We start from the raw sequence: 19,647 nt of genomic DNA on the forward strand, positions 1-19,647 counted from the left end.
TTGTGCTCTCCTTCCCGAGGAGCTAAGCAAGGACTCTAGGCTTCAGGTTTCTGTTTGAAGCTGAACTAGGCCCTTTACCCGAGCCCTAAGCTCCTGCCTGACAGACTGGTATGAGGGCCTGAAGCCCTTAGCCCAGTGCCCACTCAAGCAGAATGCTCAGGTGCTGCCCTTCTTATAGGCAGGTGGGGATAGACCACCACGTGGAACAAGGCAGAGAGAAGACCTTGGTACTGGGCTGCAGAATCGGCACTGCCTCAACCAGGGGACCTTTCTTGGAAATCCTCCCCAGCTCAGACTGTTTCCCCCTCCTTTGCTATACCCTGAACCAGGTGGGAGGGGCCAACAGGCAGCTGAAGCCCCCATTAGGCACAGGGTTGATATTTAAAGCTGTGGTGTGGGTGAACCCACTGCGGCAGCTATGGCTAGAGCTCAGGGCCAGGAGGATGGGGGGAAGGTACCAGGAACAATTGTTCTGCCTGCCTTATCCTCTTCTGATACTCAGGGTACGGAGCCACATCCCATCTGGAAACGGGTGGGTTTATCCGCAGCCAGCCTGGGGTCTCCCACCCAGATATTCAGTTCCATTTCCTGCCATCCCAAGTGATTGACCATGGCCGGGTCCCCACCAAGCAGGAGGCTTACCAGGTGAGCTCAGGAGCCACTGCTAGGCAGATTCCTCCTCCCCAGTAGGGGGCTTTCAGACCCTTGCCCTCCAGTGGCTCAGTGTGTCAATGGGGAGAGAAAAGTGGCAGCCCAGAATCTTTGTTTGGAAGGGAGGAGTTGATCAGTGTGAGGAGGGGGCTCTGGGGTCCCACCACCAGCCATGGGCAAGATAGGCTGTGTACCAAGGAGTGTAAAGCTGGGAGGGAACAGGGATTCCTGGAGATAGGGCGAGATGCAGGCCAGACATGTGTCAGACTGTACCTGTTCTTAATAGATGCTGGCTTACCCCACAGGAAACCAAGGACTGCTGCAGGCTACTGAGTTGGGTTGAGGGAGGTCAATGTCATTGTCTCCTCTGAACTCTCCTAGGTACATGTGGGGCCTATGCGGAGCCCAAGTGTGGGCTGGCTCAAACTGAGAAGTAAAAATCCCCAGGACCACCCAATAATCCAACCCAACTACTTGTCCACAGGTAATTCAGGAGCTGCTGGTATCTCCCCTCTACCTAGGCTGGATAAATGCCTTTATAGGATCCTCATTTGTCCCTGCCCTATCACCCTAGGCCATAAGCTTGGAGGCACAATGTCCTGGGCCAGGTGAAGTAACCCCAGCACCTCACTTGGCAGGTGAGAGGTGCAGGGACACCTGGCGGTGTGTGTGCAGCTCACCATCCCAGGCCTGCCTATTTGCCAAAATGAGCGCCTCTGTTGGACAGAGCCTGCCTCTGCTACCATGTGGCTGTGAAAGCCCCCATGCCAACTCTGGGGCAGAAGCTGCCCATCTAGGATGGTTGTGGGCAGGTGATACACACCTGGTGACTTGGTCTTCCTTCCATGTCTGTGAACTTTGTCCCCTGTGGCTGGTTGAGCCTCTGCATACCTGGAATTTTCTAGGGAGGCCAGCATGGTAAGAGGAAGGGCCTCATTTTGTCTCTTCTCTTCAGAAACAGATATCAAAGAATTCCGTCAGTGTGTGAGGCTGTCCAGAGAAATTTTTGCACAGGAAGCCCTGGCTCCCTTTCGGGGGGAAGAACTCCAGCCAGGAAGCCACGTTCAGTCCGATAAGGAGATAGATGCCTTTGTGCGGAGAAAAGCCGACAGTGCCTACCACCCCTCATGCACCTGTAAGATGGGCCAGCCCTCCGATCCCATGGCCGTGGTGGACCCAAAGACCAGGGTCCTGGGGGTAGAAAACCTCAGGGTCGTTGATGCCTCCATCATGCCCAGCATAGTCAGTGGCAACCTGAACGCCCCCACAATCATGATTGCAGAAAAAGCAGCCGACATCATTAAGGGGCAGCCTGCACTCTGGGACAGGGATGTTCCTGTCTACAAGCCTAAGACCTTGGACACCCAGCGTTAAGACAGCCACTGCCTTAGGATGACCAGAGAGGCCCCCAGCACGCTGACAGGACCAATCAGCCAGCCCTTCCTCCAAATGTTGCCAGAAGCCACCTGGAACACTGGGACCTAGGTAGCCCTACTCAGTGGCTGAGAACTGGATAATGTCTCAGGAAATGAGACTAGTTCTAGTCAGTATGTCAAGTTGTTCTCCTCCAGCATTTTGATATAGTCCTTTGGGAGAAGGCCTCTGTGCAGCCTGGGACCCTGCATCCTGGAGGGGACAGGGGAGGTGATAGGGGAACGTGAACTGCCACATTCTCGTCCTGTATCCATGTGGTCTTCTCCAACGCGGGGTCCTGCTGCCTTGAGCAGAATGCTTTCTTCCAGGCTTCCCCCTAAGAGGACAGGGTGGTTTGCCCAGATGTGGTAAGCTTGCACTGAGCCCCCCAAGGAAGGGTATCATCCTGTGTCTTGAGCTTTACCCAAGGCTGCAAGTCATAGGAGTTAGCTCAGCCCAGGCTGGCACCGAATCCCGAGGATCCCTGGGCAGAGGGAAAGTTGCCATCTGACTTTTGTCTTTCCCTAATCCTGATTTTACTGTCAGAGGGAGGGCCACCTCTGTAGTGTTCTGGTTCCACAGTCCCGATGAGAGGCTTTCTGGACCTCATTCAAGGAGGGAAAGGCACTTTGGTCTTATTACCAAGAAACACAGACTCCTAGAGCCAACCCCACATACCAGGTCACCTCTTTGTCAGGAAAGCTCTGGCTGCTTCCCAGGGCTCCAGTACAGAGACAGGGCAAATTCTTATTCTCTGGACGTTCATGGAAATAGATCAGAATGGTGCTGAGAGTGATAGAAAATTACAAGAAACAGTAATCGGTGAAGATTGGAGTTTTCGGAGGGAGGGGGATAGCTACAAGGAGCATTTACAACAGCTCTTTGATATTTAATATATTCTAGTAACTTATTTTTGAACTGCGATACCTTATCCCCATAGGCTTGCAAATGAAAAGAAAAATCCATTCAAAATGCTTTTAGTTAAACCGTGCAAATCTTCCATGGATAGGAGGGAAGAAAAGTGATGTGGAAACCTGCAGTGCTGGACCCAGAATAAGGAGGGGGAAACCCAGGGGTTCCAGGCAGCTCACAGACCTTGGAGGCCCAATAACTGCAACTTAACATTTCTGAGAAAAACCTTCCAGAAAGGTGGACAGAAAGAAACCGTCATACATTATTCCTTTTAAAACTTTAGGCAGTTCTTGTTTAATCTTACCTGTATTTTTTTCTCTGTTCCAAGAGAAGATCAAGAAAGAAAATTCTAGATCTGCTAAGAGATTTCTCTTCAAAAGTTAGAGGATCCCCTCAGCAGCCATCCATCCTCTGGGGACTCAGATGGCAGCTAGGCCACATGCTACCATCCGGTCAGAGAGGTCGTGTTGATTCAGGGAAGGGTACGTTTTGGTCGCAGGCCTGACTGAATTTACTGACGTAGATAGGGCAGCTGACAAGTCATTTAGTTCCACCATCTCTGCATCCCATGGTGTCTTAGTCTCTGAGACAAAAGCAGCTGTATCTTGAGATAAGCAGAGTGACATGTGATAAGAGCCCATCAGGCCCCTCTCCTCCTTTCACATGGTGAGGCGGTTTCCACATAATCGCACAAGGAAACACATTTCAAGAGATAAGACAGCAAGTGTCATGTGTCCAGAACCCACAGAAGTCAAACCAGGAAACTGCTGTTGGGGTTCAGGCACAAGGTTGACTTGAAGAGTTCCTCACATGAGCCCTGACAAACAGACGTGGCTGCTGCCACAGCACTGGCCCACATCCAAACAACAGGCTGTCTGGAAATTCCACTGTCAAGAGGAAGAGAGGGCTGAGGGAGCCCAAGTAGGCAGGACAGTGCTCACTTGTGGGGAACCAGGCCAACTTCGATGGCTGAGCCTCTTGTCAAAAAGCTTATCATACCTAACAGCAGAAGACTGCTTTGCTCAAAGAGTCAGAAGGGCATCCATGGCCAGAGCTCTGAGGAGCCTCACCTCGTGGAAGATGACCATACTCACACCACGGGAGGAATTACTGATAGGAGGGACAGATCGGGGAAGGGCCAGGAGCCTCAGCCAGCATGACTAGAAATGGTGAGTGCCAGGAGCGGAAGCTGAGGTGCCCCAACGCACAGCCTTTCCGCTTCCACTGCAGGCTACGGGATAGTGATTTCCATAAATTCAAATAGATTTTTCACTCCAGCCTAACCCTAACCCTCAGCCCAAAAGTTGTTTTCATATTTCCACTTATAAACTAACATGACATCAGCGCTGAGACACATTTTTGTTTCTTCCCCCTTGAAAATCAGAAAAAAAGATACCTCTCATCCATGCGTCCAGATATTCTCCAGCCACCCTCCTCACCCCATTCTGATGGCAGAAGCCAACACCCAAACCTGTTCCTGCTTCTGCACTGTCCTCCCAGGCCCTGGAGGGAAGAAAGAACCTTTCAACAAGCCACAGCTGGGCCTTAAGTTGTAGGTCAGGTGCTGGTGTTCCGCATGTGCTATCAGCTCTGTGGCTAGCCCGTTTTTACAAATAAATGGTTCACCCTATAAATAAAAGCCTGTAGGAAAATGCAATTGGCATAGACATTTTAGACTGTGAAATAAACATCTCTGGCTTCTTTGAAGAGTGGGGTCCCCTAGTAAAGTGGGTGAGCATCTAGCTGCCATTGCCCCAGGCAGGCAGAGCCACAGCTTGCAGTGAGTGGCTTTCAGTGCCCCCAAACCCACCCCTCCTGGCCTTCACCCAATTCTGCAACACACCAGAGCTGGGACCTGTCACCTGGTCAAACGGGAATCCAGCTGTTTGGGAATTAGAGTCCACATGCTGAACAAGATGGTTCTCACTGTTGATTTACAGTTGAATCAAAATCACCATTTCTACACAAGGTTAAAGAAATATACTATTCCTGAGAATACAAAACCGTTTGGGGGAGGGTCCAGAAAGTAGAGAGATTAAATCTTAAAACTCTTCTAAAACAAAGGGAAAAAACCATGCTCTACAACTTCAGATTTTTCTTAAAAAAGAGAAATTTAATATTAGATGAGAGGTTGGACCAGGCTTAAAGCAGACAGATACCAGGAAGTGGTGCAGCCTTTATCAACGCCAGCATTTAAGTACTGACTTCAGAAAACACTTGTCACCTGTTCCAGAACTTGCAGTCATGGGAGGTGATTTTGACCTGATGATGTGCAGCCCCACAGTAATACCAAAACCCCGTGGAGACAGTCCAGATAATGTTGACAGTGGTGTAGCCCTTTGGGAGAAGTGGCGCTCTCTGTGGCTGGTGTTACCATGGGCATCGAAGGAGCTGAGGACGAGGAAAAATCTACCTGTGTGCAGAGCTGCCCCGAGAGCGCCTGCCCCGCAGCTCTCACTGGCCAGGAGAGCTCCCGAAGACAATGAAATTATTACGCAGTTTCATTCTGAAGAACAGTTTGCATTTTAATAAAAAAGGCTTTCTGTCAGGAAATAGTCATTTACAAACCTTGAAGTGTTTTTGCCCAGATCTGGAGTAAGAATGTCTTACGAAGAGGTTTGTGAGGTCTTTGTAACAAAGTGTTATTTACAAAAAAAAAAAAAACTGACAGTTTTGTCTATGTACTAGTTAAAAAAATTTGAACCAAAATTGCTACCTGTCTTTGTGAGTGCAGGGAATCCCTGCCAAGGTCACGTGATGACGTCGGAGTGATTCTGTTAACAGAAAAGGAAGCCTTGACAGTTCTAATGATCCAAAACTGGCTTTTTCCAGGACATACAGTCAGAGTACATTCTCATGAAAACTTCAGCCCTCGTTCAATTGCATATAAAAGCCCTCAAAGAGAACACAGCACAGCAACATTTTGTAAAAGGCAACAACATGATCTGTACAGACCCCAACATTCTGACCCTAAGGGTCACCACAGTGCTCCTCTGTCCCCCGCCCCAGCACCACCAGTCCCCAGAGCACTGGAGCAGACATACTACTTTCACCTGTGCAATTATTTCTGCATCAGAGTTGCAGAAATGGCCTGTGTGGGCAGCTGAGGCAATAAACCTACGCCTGCACCGGGGCAGAGTAGCCCAGCTTGACCTACTCTGTAATAGACTTATCAGAGGGTTATTAAAGTAAAACCAAACAGATAATTGCAACCCCTGGTGGATAAAAGTACCCTATCAAAATCATAGAATTCTTGCCCAAAGAAAAAAATTGCAAGTAGTCATCTTGTATACTTATGTAAAGACAGGTTTATAGTGACTCAAAATATTTTAGAAAAATTTCTGTAGTGTCAAGTTCTTTCGAACTCAAAATTTTACCCCCAAAGGATTTTCACTGAATATGTGAGAATTGGCTCTATTTTGTCTACCTTTCTATAGCCCAAGTAAAAATACTAGTAATTTCTAGATTTCAGTGGGGAACTATAATCGTTAGGACCCATGGATATTGCTGCAGGTTCAAATACGGTACAATAATTACAAAATATAGACCATCTCTTTACAAATACAAATTGTAATATATTACAAGTCATGTACAGTAAATCTAATTTTTAAACAAACTAGTGTATCTAAGTTTACCTGGTTGCGAGTGCATTATTATTCCAGTTTACAGTTGCCCTTAAGCACGACAGTCGGAACTGACCATCCGAGTGACGTTCTCTTATGTAAACTGGCGTCACATAGCAGAAAACCTTGTCTATGAGGTCCCACTCCCCTCTCATGATGATCGCTGGTAGCGGGGTTCTGACACTGTCCTCCAGAACAGCTAAACAGGAACCAGGAAGCAGTGTGTTTGGGGTATAAAAATGGATATGCTGGGCCCAGTGTCTGATATGCTAGACTGATGGCTGAGGTAATGACAAGGTGTGGTGATCGTCATCACCTTTAACCTTCCCCACCGCTCCTTCGGGCACCCTGGGTGTGGTGAGACTCGGACTCCCCTGGCAGCACCCATCTGGGTGGTCGGGAGGAACTGCTCTGGCCTTACCCACCCTCACAAGAGGGCTGGATCTGCCTTCTGCCGCTGGGCTCAGCGCATGGCGCACTGCTGAGCTCGCCGCTTGGAACCTGTACCTACCAGGTTTATGGCTTCCTTGAGGCATGACATCACTTGTACAAAAGTCTAATTGAATATTTACTCCCAACTAGTGCCTAAACTTTCTAACTACGAGGCACTTTTCCCCCACAAAGGCTGGAGCTGCTCTGCCCCTGCTGAGGCTACAAGGTGGTGATGCAGATCATCTCATCTGCGAGGTCTTCCTCATCTCGTCCAGGGTCTGGCTCTTCGTCACTATAGCCTGGACCGAAGTCCTGGAGCTCATAGTCCTGCCGGTGTGAGGCAGGACCCAGATCCCCGTTGGCCCGAGGACACACGTTCCCGTTGAGCAGGGTGCTGGCTGCACTTTCCATCTCATCAATGGTTAAGTCACAAGCATCGGCGATTTCATGTTTTGTAGCCGACACAAATTTTGGATCTCTTGCGTAGCGTCCTAAACCTTCAGATATCAGGACCTGTACAAGATACAAGGTGGCATCAACATGTCATGGCTTTGCTGAGGGGGAGAGGTGGCAGAAAAAGCCACTCAAGTGCTAACTGCATGATGTGCCATGAGGACCTCGCCCAACCACGTTTCCCAGACCTCACACGTGACGACTGTGAATGGCTTTAGCTTTGAAAACATCAGGAAGCTGAAAAGCCCCACACAGCTCCAGAGTGAACCCGCTGGGGGAGAATAGGGTACAGCCTGGCAGCGCCAGGGGAAACGCTCGCAGGGAGCTCAGTGTAGCTCATCTATGAGATCTAGCCATTTCCGCTCAGGCTTTGCACACCATTCCTCCTGCTGAGGAGTGTCAGGACTGGGTGGACAGGCTCTGGCCCCCTCCTGTGGAGTGTGGCTGGCTGGCTCTCCTGGCTCTGCCTCTGCTCTCAGGCCCCAGTGGCTGAAGTCCATACTCACTGCCTCCACCAAGCTGTCTGCGCTCCTCTGCTTGTCACTGTTTTTGTTCCGAAAGCTGCTGGGGACAGTCAGGCTGGCTGGTGTGAATGTCCTATAGGAGATGTCAGGCTCATCTGTGTACCAGGAGCTGCGGTGCAGGGATGGCAGGCTGCCATTGACCTGGTCCAGGGACTCTGACCTTTCCACCTGGATCAGGGGGGTGTAGCACGGCGTCCAGTCCCGGTATGGAGGGGTTGCTGGAGGGGTGGCCCATGACCGGGTTGAGTGGCTTGGTGAGTACTTCTGGGCTTTACTCGAATCCAGGCCTGCAACTGCCATGATCTGAGGAGAGAGAGGAGAGTGGGGAGGAGGAGGCCCTGAAAGGCTGGGTGCTGCTTCATAGGCAGCCTCGCCCAAGGACACAAGAAAATTAAGTGAGCTGTCAAAAGAACTGTGGGTTCCTAACAGATGTGTTTTCTCTTCCCCCAAGTCATTCCTAATGTGTTTCCTATAACTGCACAAGGAGTTTTGTTACTATCATGCAGTTGCTTCAGAATGACGACGAATCGGGAAGCTGAGGTGTGTGGACATACCACCTGGTCTCTCTGGGTTTAAATACTGGAGGATGTTCAGGAAAAAGCAAGGAGTCCAGCTCACAAAGGAAAATAGCTGGCTCGCTCCTCTCCAGTATAGCTGGCTCGCCCCTCTCCAGTACAGCTCACCCTGTGCCCAGCAGTCCTCTGTCCTGTGGCACTGAACACAAACCCTGCTTCCTACAGCTCCACCACAGCAGATCCGCCCACAGTGTAGAGGGACCTGAGCCTGTGGGTAAACAGCACAGGTTCACCCAATGGAGGTAGCTGAGACAGACAAGACCAGGGCCTGGTTCACATGAAGCGCATGCCCTTAGAGACCTCCATGCCTACTAGAATCATAACATCTGGTGGCTTGGATCTTCTAAAGGTTTGTTCTTTGTCCTTGATGACATAGAACAGAATTAAAAATTAGCATTAAAAGTGCAAGTAGAGGGCTGGGTGTGCTGGTGCACTCCTGTAATCCCAATGGCTGGGGAGGCTGAGGCAGGAGGATCCCAAGTTCAAAGCCAGCCTCAGCATCTTAGTGAGGCCCTCAGTAACTCAGCAAGACTCTTCCTCAAAAAATTAAAAAAGGGCTGGGGATGTGGTATAGTGGATAAGCACCCCTGGGTTCAATCCCCAGTATTCACCCTGCCCCAAAAAACATGCAAGCAGAGAAGTGAAAAGCTGGCAGAGACTGGACTAGAAAGTCTGAACTGGCCTCACTGAGTATTCATGTGCTCAGGACCCTGGGTTAAGAACCCTGCAAAGACCTGTCTCTACCAATGGACTGGCTGAGTGCTAGAAAGTCCCTTGACCACCCTGTGCCCCATAATCCATGAACAGACATATGGTGAACCATACTCTTGTCCTTGAGGCAGAGCACCAGTGAGTGGGTGCTGGGCCACAGGCTGCCTTGTGCACAGCTACCTTCCCTGTGGGCAGGGAGTTCCCTGGGCCATCCCTGTGACCGCAGAACTCCATGAATGTGTCTTAACAGAGGAACTACCTCTCAGAGCAGATAAAGAACAGCGGCAATTTGGGAGAATCTGGAAAAGAGGCTATGGCTCCCTGAGACAGGGATTATCCCAGCCTTGTCTTCAATGCCAGGAAGCTGGCACTGGATCAGACAAGGCCCAGCTTCCCCTCCCGTGGCGCTCCTGTGGAGTGGGCTGGAAGATCTATCAGGCAGGGCTGCTCCCAGGACTAGACCAGATTGCATGTGAAGGTTCTCTCTCTCCCTCCCTGCCTCTGGGTGCTGGCAGCCAAGGGAAGGGTGCATCCAATGGGACCCAGGCAGAGGAAGGCCAGGTGGGTGACTCACCTGCTGCTGCATCAGGTGCAGAGGCAGGGCCGCTCGGTGTGGAAGGGCAGGTGATGGCGGGACCTCCTCCTGGCTGCTCTGCCGGCGCAGGCACTCAAAGTTGAAGGAGGATCTCCGGTGAGCTGGGAAGTCAAAGCACATCATGCATGGTGAAGCGGGTTCTGCCAGGACAGCATCTCTCTGCAATAGGGGTGGCCCCGGATGTTGAACCCGGGAAGCAGCATACCATCTACTTGGGAGAGAGGTGTAGTGAGGTTTCAGTGATGGGAAGGGAAGATGAAGGAAGCAGCCCGACTAAGTTTTGTTGTATTTTTAAAAATAAAAATGTAGTAAGTGTTCATCTGTTCTAGGCAGGCCAAAGGACATCCAGGTTGGGTCAGCAGCCCCGGTCACACATTATCATGGAGAACAAGCACATGGAATCATTCTAGAATTCCAGACCTCTCCTCACTGTCCCTGTTTCACCTTCAGACACAAGGCCCGGTGTTTGTGCCTCTGAAGGAAGGGATTCTGCCTGCCCCATCAGCTCAACCACACAGTGAGCACACATTATCCCTGGACGTGGACCCAGCCTCCCAAGAGCCAAAGAACACCTCTGAGAATGTGGCCATCCTATTAAGGAGCTATTTTGAAGGGAGGTTCACTCATAGGTTGAACGATGACAAGGCGACTTGTACCTTTTAGCTTCATAGAGCCCAGTAGATCAGGCTGAATCCGAGGCCCTTTCACTGAGCAAAAAGCCTTTGTTCCACCCTCATGGGGCTGCTGCAGGGAGCCCACCCGTGGTCCTCCAGGCAGCAGCTGCATCATTTCAAGTGCTCCCTCTGCTTTCCAAGCTCACAGGGAATTTCTTGGCGCCAGTAAAACTCCACATGCTCCTAATTCCTGTACTACAAAACCTCAGGGTCTGGCCTTGAGAGGCCTGGACTGCACGTGAAGCTCTAGAAACAGGAGTCTGTCATGAAAGAGGCTGAACCCTTGGCTGGCCACTGCCCAGGGGAGAGGAATCAAACAGAAGGCCACAATGGGCCAAGCTCAACACCCTCTGAGGGCTTGCTGGGGCCTCCTGCCTTTGAAAGCCTTCCCTCCACGCACCACCCAGGGGATGGGCCTGTTAGTACAACCTCTAGGACCCATGATCTGGTGGCAGGCCCAGAAGTTCAGGTGGGACAGGAAAGTAATAATCCCTCCCATGCATATGGTACATTTCCATGTCTAAAACCGGTCCCCAGATCCCCTCATCTGGTGTGCTCTGCATAACAATCTCTTAAGGAAGGAGTCATCCCATGGTGGCTGACAACACAGGCCAGAGGAGTTCAATGTTCTCCCTGCCCAAGGTCTGAGCTGGGGGACAGCAAAACCAAGCCCCCTTATAGGTGAGGAGGGCAGCTGCTCCTGCCTGCCCAGCCCCTCTCCGTGGCTGCGGATGGGATGGTGGGCATCCGTGCACATGTCCATGGGCCATCTGTGTGGGTGAATAAGCAAAGGCTGAGGTCAAAGGAAGGCAGAAGAAACCACAGAGACACAGAGGCCCCTCCACCCAAGCTCACCTGCACACACTTCATCTAGTATTTATGAGAAACAGAATGGCTCCATTGAGCAGCATGTGTTTGTTGCTGAACAATTAAATATTAACCACAGAAATGGGTCTGATTACACGGCCCAGCAGGCTGTGACAGCTGGAATGAGGCACAGAGACCCATGCACCACCCATTCCCCTCACGCTCTTTGCTGTGGGCGCAGCAGGCAGAGTCAGGAGCTGCTGTCTCAGTTATTTTTGGTTACCGATTAGAGTCCTGCTCAAAATTAAGCTTCATTCCCCAGAGACACCAGAAATGGACATTCTTTTACCCATCAAAACACCCACACGTCCAAAATGAAACTGCCCCACCAAAAACTGACAGGGCCATGGCTGCAGTTCTTTCCCTAGCCTGAGATCCTTGCTTGGGGTGACCCACATCTGACAGTGCCAGTCATGGCACTTGCTGTAGGAGGAAAGCAAGGAAGTCCCCCCTCATCAGGACAGGCTCTCTGACCTCAGAATAGGAACATCTATCCTGGAGGTGACTACCAAGGCCATTACCTGCCCCTCCCTGAGAGGGACAGAGGGAAAGGAGATTAAGCCCTGGAGGGACCAGAAGAGGGACTGGAGGAGAAACGGACACCAAGAATCCCCAGGTGCTCCTCAGAGGCAGGGCTTGTAGACAGGCCCTGGGCAGGTCCAGCTCTGTGCTGAGCCAATCCTTCCCTCTCAGAGACAGCTCCTCAGGGTGGAGTGGGGCAGAGCTGATGACAACAAAGGCACACGTCTGTCTTGCCCAGCTCTCAGGAACCCCAGGCTCAAGGGCAATGCGGCGCCCACAAGAGCCCCTTCTCCAGCATCTGTGTGCAATTTTAGGGCAACAGCCTGCCTCTGTCCTCAAGGAGAGCCACGGGCAACGCTGAGCAGCATAAGCTCCATCAGGGGTGTGGTGACAGGAAGGCCAAGGCCCTCAGCATCTGGGGGACCAACGGCCTCGAGGACCAACGGACCCTGATGTGGCAAGACTAGTCTGAGGGTGAGGGGACAGGCACACCATTCTCTGGGAGGCTTCACCCAAAACAAGAAACACGGCCTCACATGTTGGGGTGGGAGGTAGCAGGCGTCTCCGGGGAGATCTCCGTGATTCATAGCCAACAGGGGAGTCATCGTCCTCCCAGAAGCCCTGGGGAGGGTGGTAGCCTCGGGGCCGCTCGAAGTCCATACTGCTGCCTGGGCACCTGCTGTAGTAGCTGTAGTTTCGCCTAGCAGTCAGAAGGGTCAAGAGGGAAGGTGCACGTGAGATTCTAGCTCTGACAGACTTCCCACCCCCACCTCCTTTGCACTCAGCAGGACGAGTGGAGAACAGGCTGCCCTCAGTTTCATGGAAGATTCTGAATGGAGAGCAAGGGCCATTGCAGAAGGGTCCCAGCACTGGAGGCTTATGGTAAGAGATATGCTGGTAGTTTCCACCCCTGGGCCAGCCTCAGGTCCAGGGCACATGCCCTGTCAGCTTGACATGACCTGGGATGGGCACAGGGACACCAGGATGCATGAAGCCTGTTCTCCACCCACAAGGAGCTTAGAAAAGGCCATAAGCACACTACTCAGTGCAAGCTGAGGAGGAGAGAGGAACCGGGTTAGAAGACAGCACATGTGGCAGATTCTGTGAGAAGGTGTTGGTTTTGGTGGGGTGTTGGTGTGTGTGTGGGGGAAAGGGGTACATTTCAATTCCAAGCAGGGAAATGAAAAGCAAGGCCCTGGTGCAGGCCCTTGAAGAGAGGATAGAATGAGGCCTGTAGAGATGGTTAACTGTCCATGCACGGGACATGGTATGAACAAGACCCCAAAGACAAGGATCCTGAAGGAAACCTGGGGTCCATTTGGCTCAGAATCGGTGGTTGTGGGATTTGGGCATTGGAAGAAGATGGTGGAAGTACCATGAGGAGAAGAGAAAGGGTCAGCCTGTGGCCGGGGACAGATGTGACCTTACAGCAGCACCACTTCTACTCTGGTGATCCTTTGGCCATGGTCAGACAGGGAAACGCAGTTCAGAGAAGGGGTGGCAGGTGACCTTTGTCCCCCTGCATGTGTCCTGAAGCACAGTGCCTGATCCAGCCACCCTAAATAAGAGCTGTTCATCCACAGCATGGCCAAGCTTCAGGCTGGCTTTAACTACCTGAGCTCCCCCAGGTTGGAGCTCCCAAGGTAGTTAAATAAAACCTCTTCTCTCAGAACATGGGGATCTGACAGAAAGGCCCATCTCAGGTGTCTGGAAACCCTACTGAAAGGCCTCAGAGGTACCTGGAGGAATAGCAGGTAGCAGGTGTGAAATGCCTGTCCTCCCTCTTCCCCAAGCCTGGAGCTGGTGCCCTGGCTTTGCTTTTCTGGGGAAACCTGAGTGCAGCTGCAGGGTGCATCCTGCTAATCTCAGCACCAGGCAGAGCGCCTCACCTGCTCCATGTGGGAGAGCTGTCATCCTCATAACACTCCTCACTGCTGAAATACTCGGGCTCCCCCAAGCGGGGGTCCCTGAAGTAGCCATGTATGTCTGCCTCTTCCCGGCAAATAGTTGGGAGCTGCTCATCTCCTGAGTCAGACCTGCAGTCGGGAGAGAGGTATAAGAGCCTGAGGAGGCACAGTGCCTACAGCCGCAGGGCTCCTCTGGCTTCTCCCCAGGGCACCTGTCTCAGGCCCCTGGCAAGGATGCTGTGTGTGTAGTCTCAGGACCCTGCACAACACTGGGGACAAACCGCTGTGCCCAGAGGCTTTGGGACCAAAGACACAGACATAATTTGGAGAACAAAGCAAGAAGATGAGCCCAGAAGCCCTGCACGCAGTGGTCAGCGGTCCTGTGGGAAAGACCCAGGGTTCCCAGGCCATCTGTGCTCACCCTACTGCCCCAGCTCCAGCCCAATGTGATTTCAGGACCTGGAACAGAGAGGCCTCTGCACCACTGACCTCCCATCATAGCAAACCAGGAAGGCCAAAGAGTTTTTGACCCAGCATCACAAGGAAGGCTGTCCTGATCTAAGGCTGTCATACCATCTTCCTGACACGTGGATCCTCCTGGCCTTAAGGTTCAGGAGCACGAGCCAGGCTCAGTGACCACCCTCTCTCCAAAGGAAGAGCTGTGCTTCCTTACTCTCACCCTACTGAGGCCCTGCGGCTCCCAAACTTACTGGGAATAGAAAAACCAGAAGACTCATCTTCCTCCTGCTCCTGAGGACACAACTGTCCTACCCACAATTCAACTCAGCTCAACAGGTGGAACCCAGGGCGTGAAGGTTGAGGGCTACAGGAGAAATGCCCAGGGAGATCTTTCTTGTGCCTGATCTTTAGGTCTGGGTCATGCTTTCCCTAAGACTCCTGACTTCTAAGAACATCCAGAGTTGCCCAGCTCCCCAGGGCTCTGTAGGGGCACAACTGGCATGTGACCATGAGTCCTTGGTGGCAACAAGTCTATGCTGCTACAGATCTGAAAGCTTTTTTGCTAAGAGGAAGAAACAACCTCTGACCCCCCCAAGGCCACAGCTCTGAATTGTGAAAACCTATTAGGCTACTTAATAGCTCAAAGAAATGCTTCTCAATCCTTAGCATTCAGAGTAGCCAACTGATAACAACAGCACAGCATTTAACACAAAAACACAGGCAAGGAACACATACCTAATGTAAGTTTCATAATAGCGAGTTCTATCCAGGAAAGGCGTGACAGTGGAAGGGAGGGAGAAGACAAAAGTTAAACATTTCCAATGACATTTATAGTGCAGCTACTAGGCTACCTCCTAGCAGGGGTGGGCAAACTGTACTCGAGGGGCCAAATGTGGGCTTCTACCCCTTTTTGCATGACCCATGAGCTAGAACTTCTTATATTTATAAAGAGCTGAGAAAATCAAAACAAAATTATTTTATCATAAGTGAATATATGAAGTCCAAATTTCAGTGTCCACACACCAAGTTTTATAAGGACTCAACCATCCCCTCCACTTAAAACCCAGTTTCTGGCTGCTTTCAATCAGCTGAGTGGTTGCAAGAGATCAAATAGTCCTCAAAGCCTAAAATATTTACTCTCTGGCCCTTTCCAGGAGAAATCCACCAACCCCTGGCCCAGGGTACATTGATACAACTAGGGAGCGTGGATTTTGCAGCTTCTTCTTTGAGGGGCACCCCATACAGCAGGATGCAGGACACAAGGTGGCCCCTGGTCTGTTGGGTCCCACATATATGGTGGGTGGAATAGCCACGAGCTTGGCAGCACTCCCAGGTTTTAATGCAAGTGTCTACAGGGAGTCTCCTCCATGTGCCAGAGCACAGAAGACTCGCCTTGCTCCATGGGATGGACTCGATACAGGCAGACATTTTTACCAGTGCAAATGCATTTTAAAGGTTACCTTTTAATACTGGACCTTCTTTGAGGCTCCCGGTCATGCTTGTGGGAGGAATGATGCCCATTTTCAGATACATGCTCAAGGTTCCCAAGGCTGGGCCGCTTTCCATGGGCAGCTTTGGACATATTGGCATTATTGAGATTGGCATTTGTTGAGGTGGGAACTTGCTTTCCTATGGAATTATGGTTATGATGGTTATGACACACCGAATTTCCTGCTGGAGGAAACAGCGGTTTCTCAGTGTCACTTGCAGGTGGAATTGAAGGCCTTTGGACATGCAGGGGACGGTGGGTGGTATTGGTCTGCTGAAGGGAATCTCTCCTATCACTATTAACATGATTGACATGGTTTCCAAGCAGGGCACCATTTCTCTGCAAAATAATGGGAGACAACACCAGGTAATTTAACAAGTATTTGATGCAGGCTAGCTATGTCAGGTAATTTTTTCTACATGAAAAATAAATTCTAGGCAAGCTCCATAGGGTCCCTGTAAAACAATCTGAGTGTCTCAGTGGTCAGGGTGAATGTATTCACGTGGCAGTTGGTCCCCCTGAAATGAGGAAGGTTACCAATTCCTGAGCTGGGGAGCAGTCTCTTGGCTGTCACTCAACTGTGCTCTTCCGGTCACTCCAAGTTAAGGGGACTTATGCCCAGCTGGGCTGGTGGGCAGGCCCAAGGTGGGGGTAGTGGGCATACCCTCTGGCCCGGGGGACTGAGGGCCAAAGGCAGATCAAAGAGCTGGCCCAGGGAGGTAGGGTAGTGAGTGTGTAGCTGCTGAAGAACCCAGAATGTTCCTCCACACTGGCCAGTGGCCATGGCCAAGCTCCTTGAAAGCTGACAGTTGGGGGCAGGGGCAAACTCAAGAGAAAGAGCTGGCCTGGCCTAGAAGAGGTGCTGGTGAATGGAGAGGGCCTTGGGGATGGGGAGGGTATAATCTCCAGCCCCTCTAGACCCTACAACTGGTTTGCATTCTCCAGACTCTTCTGTGGATCATAACTGTCCCGACCGGAATCCTGCCCCACTATTTCCAAGTGGCCAGTATGGAGCTAGATGTGTTATAATTACTTTGAATACATCTTCTTCTTCTCGTTTAATTTCCTCCGGCTCGTCATCTTGTAAATCACAGGATATAGCACGCCGGATTTCTGGCCCAATGTCATGCAGTGTCCTTAATCCCGCCTAGATCAATAAAAATGGCAGAACAGGTTAGACAACATGGGGTCTTGGGTCCAGCCTGGGGTTTTGCTTCTGCCTGATTCAGTAGTTGGAGGGAAGCCTTCTCCAAAGGCCAGTCCGAGAAATGGACAGATGGACTGTAACTGAAGGCACTCTAAGGGTTGCTGGGTATGGTCAGGAGGTCATGATGGCTGGGATGCTGAAGTCTGCAATCCCCCCACCTGCAGGGAAGCATTGGCTGGCTGTAATAACTAGGGTCTGCCAAGCCGAGAGCACACTCCCATTAGTCAGTCTCTGGAAGAGACCTGCAGAGCACCATCTCCCAAGCCCTGAACAGGGAAGGGAATGAAGCTTAGCTGTTCTACATGGAGGGCGACAAGAACCCTCTGGCTGTATCCAGGATGAGGTGGCCTAGGTGCAGGCACCAGAGGGGCAAGCAGACGAAGCAGCTACCAGGGCAAGTGGCTTTGCAGAAAAGCCATGGAACAGTGAGTGACACACATACTGCAATCACTAGCACACTCGACTGTGACGGAGCAGACAGTCAAGCACACAGACCTGGGCCGCTGTGCAGTGGGCCGCTGTGGCCATCCATGGTGCCCTGGCCTGTAGCCGGAGAGCAAGCTGAGAACTGGTCAACAGAGGGGTGTTTCTGAAGACCGGGACACCAGCATCTGTGGGCAATGCGAGACCACTGGGAGACCCCACCCCGAACCATCCTGGGTGCCCACAGAAGTTCTGCATTTCCCCTGAGGTCTCTGCAGCTGGTCTTCCTCCTCCAGTCTCCAGTCTACTAGGACAGAGCCTGGGAGAAGCCCATCCATTGTTCACGGAAAAACGTTCTGAAATACGATGGACTATATGAATGAGGAAGGGGCAGTCTCTGGCTCTGAGGCAGTTTTGACCATCAGTTTGGAGGAAAAACAGCATGCAGCTTCTCCGTCCTTTCCCACCAAAGGACTTGCCTCTGAAAGAGGCATTTCCCCTCCGTCCCCAGGGTCCTGGGTGCTGTATCCAGGCAGCACCTCCCCATGGCAGTTGCTTGCACCCCAGCAACCACTGAAAGCTAGCAGAGTGCCAAGATGTCTTGGACAGGCCTCCTGCTGCTTGGACTCCAAGCTCAAAGTGGTTCGCAAAGGAGAGTTGGCCGAGTGCTGGGGCCCCAGGGGAGGGGCTGCTTTCCTGTCCTTCCTCCTCAATACCAAGTGAGGGGTAGGTGGCAAGGTCATAGAAAACTATGACCACATCCGATACATACAAGTGGTGGCAGGGGGGACACCTGGCAGTGGTGCTGGGGAGGGAAGCAGTCATGCTAGGCCTGGCAGGACTGGGCCCCCCTGGGGTAGAAATGCTCAAAACTGGTCTTTTGCCAGTGGTGGTGACGTCCATTTAGAATGTAAAGTTGCACAGGAAAGTCCCAAGAAGCCCTTCTTTATAAACAACCTTGCCCATAAGCTCACCCAGCCTGTGAGATGATTCTGTTAAAAAGGGCACACCAGGCTGGGTTGGGTCTGAACTCTCCTCAGATGGAGGGCAGAAGGTCCTTCCCTTTTTATGAATTGTGGGGATAAAGGAGGTGCCAGAGTGAAAGCTTTAAGGTTCCTGGCTGTGAGTGCTGTGGTCGTGCAGGGGGAAGACAAAAGTGTGCTGGGTCAAACCCAGAACAGTTCTTGGTGTGGTCGGCGAAGCTGCTTCTTGCTCTCCCATCCCTCTGGTCACAAGCACAAGAGCACACATGCACACCCGCACACTCATGCTTTCCGTCTCCCAGGATCCCCAAGGCCAGCTCATCTGAGTTCTCAGGCAGGCCTGCCTGCCTCGCTAGGGCAACATGGCAAGGGCAACGCTAACGTTGTGTTGGCAGAAGCTCGTATTCAGCACAGCTGCAGGCATGGAAGACAGGAGGCGTCCAGCAGCCCCGAGCAGCCTGCAAGCCACTCACTTGTACCCAGAGTTCTCTAGGGTACAATTATCATGGCTAAGCAAGGGTCTCTGTCTGATTTTGGATCAACTGGAGAGAAAAAGGTCTGTTATACAGCTGATGCACAAACAAGGAGCCAGGGCTGGAGCCACCTGCTCCTGTCTCCACAAAACAAACAGGGTTACAATGACTAAGCCGGCACCCCCAGTAAGTGCCTGTCAGCCCATGTTACAGCCGGGGAAGCTCCGAGTATGAAAAACAGACAGTCCTACTTGTCATTCAACTGAGTGGACTAGGTCTGATTAAAAGAAATAGAAAACTATTTATTCAGATAATTTTTAACATCATCCTCTGTTGACGGGTTGACATTTCACTGAAATACACATATAACATAATTGCATAATAAAAGCAAAAACCGTCTCCAGCACGTCTTAGGTGATACACAAGATTAGGATTTAGTTGACAAGATAGTGCAGCAAACAGACAAAGGACACAGAATTTGTTCGCAACATAAATCATGAAGGTAGAGAGGTGACCTAAGGTGCCACCTCCCAAAGACAAATAATGACAACATATTTATTAAAAAGACATTAAAAGAGGAAAGCGTCATTCTTCCCAAACATGAAAGCAGCAGTTTAGAAATCACTATTCTAGTTTGCTTGTTCCACATAGGACAAAACACACCTGGTCAGAGTCAGGACTGACTTTGCTCTTTCACGTGGGATCTGGGGCGGTGGGGGGTGGGGGAGGGGGGACAGAAGTCCCCCAAACTAGA

The 19,647-nt window shown here is 51.3% G+C and overlaps 2 protein-coding genes across 7 annotated transcripts in view; one reads left to right on the plus strand and one right to left on the minus strand.

The window, feature by feature from the left end:
• The window catches only part of Chdh (choline dehydrogenase), a 32,105-nt gene extending 26,576 nt beyond the window's left edge, over positions 1-5,529 (plus strand). For 2 of the 3 annotated variants that reach the window (XM_015494426.2, XM_048801130.1), the window contains 3 exons: positions 503-645; positions 1,033-1,135; positions 1,607-5,529. In XM_015494426.2, coding sequence (XP_015349912.1) covers positions 503-645; positions 1,033-1,135; positions 1,607-2,025 — 665 coding nt within the window. In that variant the 3' untranslated portion in view covers positions 2,026-5,529. The remainder of the gene's footprint in view (positions 1-502; positions 646-1,032; positions 1,136-1,606) is intronic. The other variant, XR_001504433.2, reaches the window with a different exon arrangement.
• Positions 5,481-19,647, minus strand: part of Cacna1d (calcium voltage-gated channel subunit alpha1 D) — a 316,079-nt gene continuing 301,912 nt past the window's right edge. For 3 of the 4 annotated variants that reach the window (XM_048801133.1, XM_015494418.2, XM_015494419.2), the window contains 8 exons: positions 16,841-16,954; positions 15,779-16,146; positions 15,054-15,080; positions 13,842-13,988; positions 12,489-12,652; positions 9,869-9,990; positions 7,991-8,311; positions 5,481-7,544 (listed from right to left, as the gene is read on the minus strand). In XM_048801133.1, coding sequence (XP_048657090.1) covers positions 7,251-7,544; positions 7,991-8,311; positions 9,869-9,990; positions 12,489-12,652; positions 13,842-13,988; positions 15,054-15,080; positions 15,779-16,146; positions 16,841-16,954 — 1,557 coding nt within the window. In that variant the 3' untranslated portion in view covers positions 5,481-7,250. The remainder of the gene's footprint in view (positions 7,545-7,990; positions 8,312-9,868; positions 9,991-12,488; positions 12,653-13,841; positions 13,989-15,053; positions 15,081-15,778; positions 16,147-16,840; positions 16,955-19,647) is intronic. The other variant, XM_015494421.2, reaches the window with a different exon arrangement.

The sequence above is a fragment of the Marmota marmota genome, unplaced genomic scaffold (genome assembly GCF_001458135.2).
Source record: "Marmota marmota marmota unplaced genomic scaffold, marMar, whole genome shotgun sequence".
NCBI classification, from domain to species: Eukaryota; Metazoa; Chordata; class Mammalia; order Rodentia; family Sciuridae; genus Marmota; species Marmota marmota.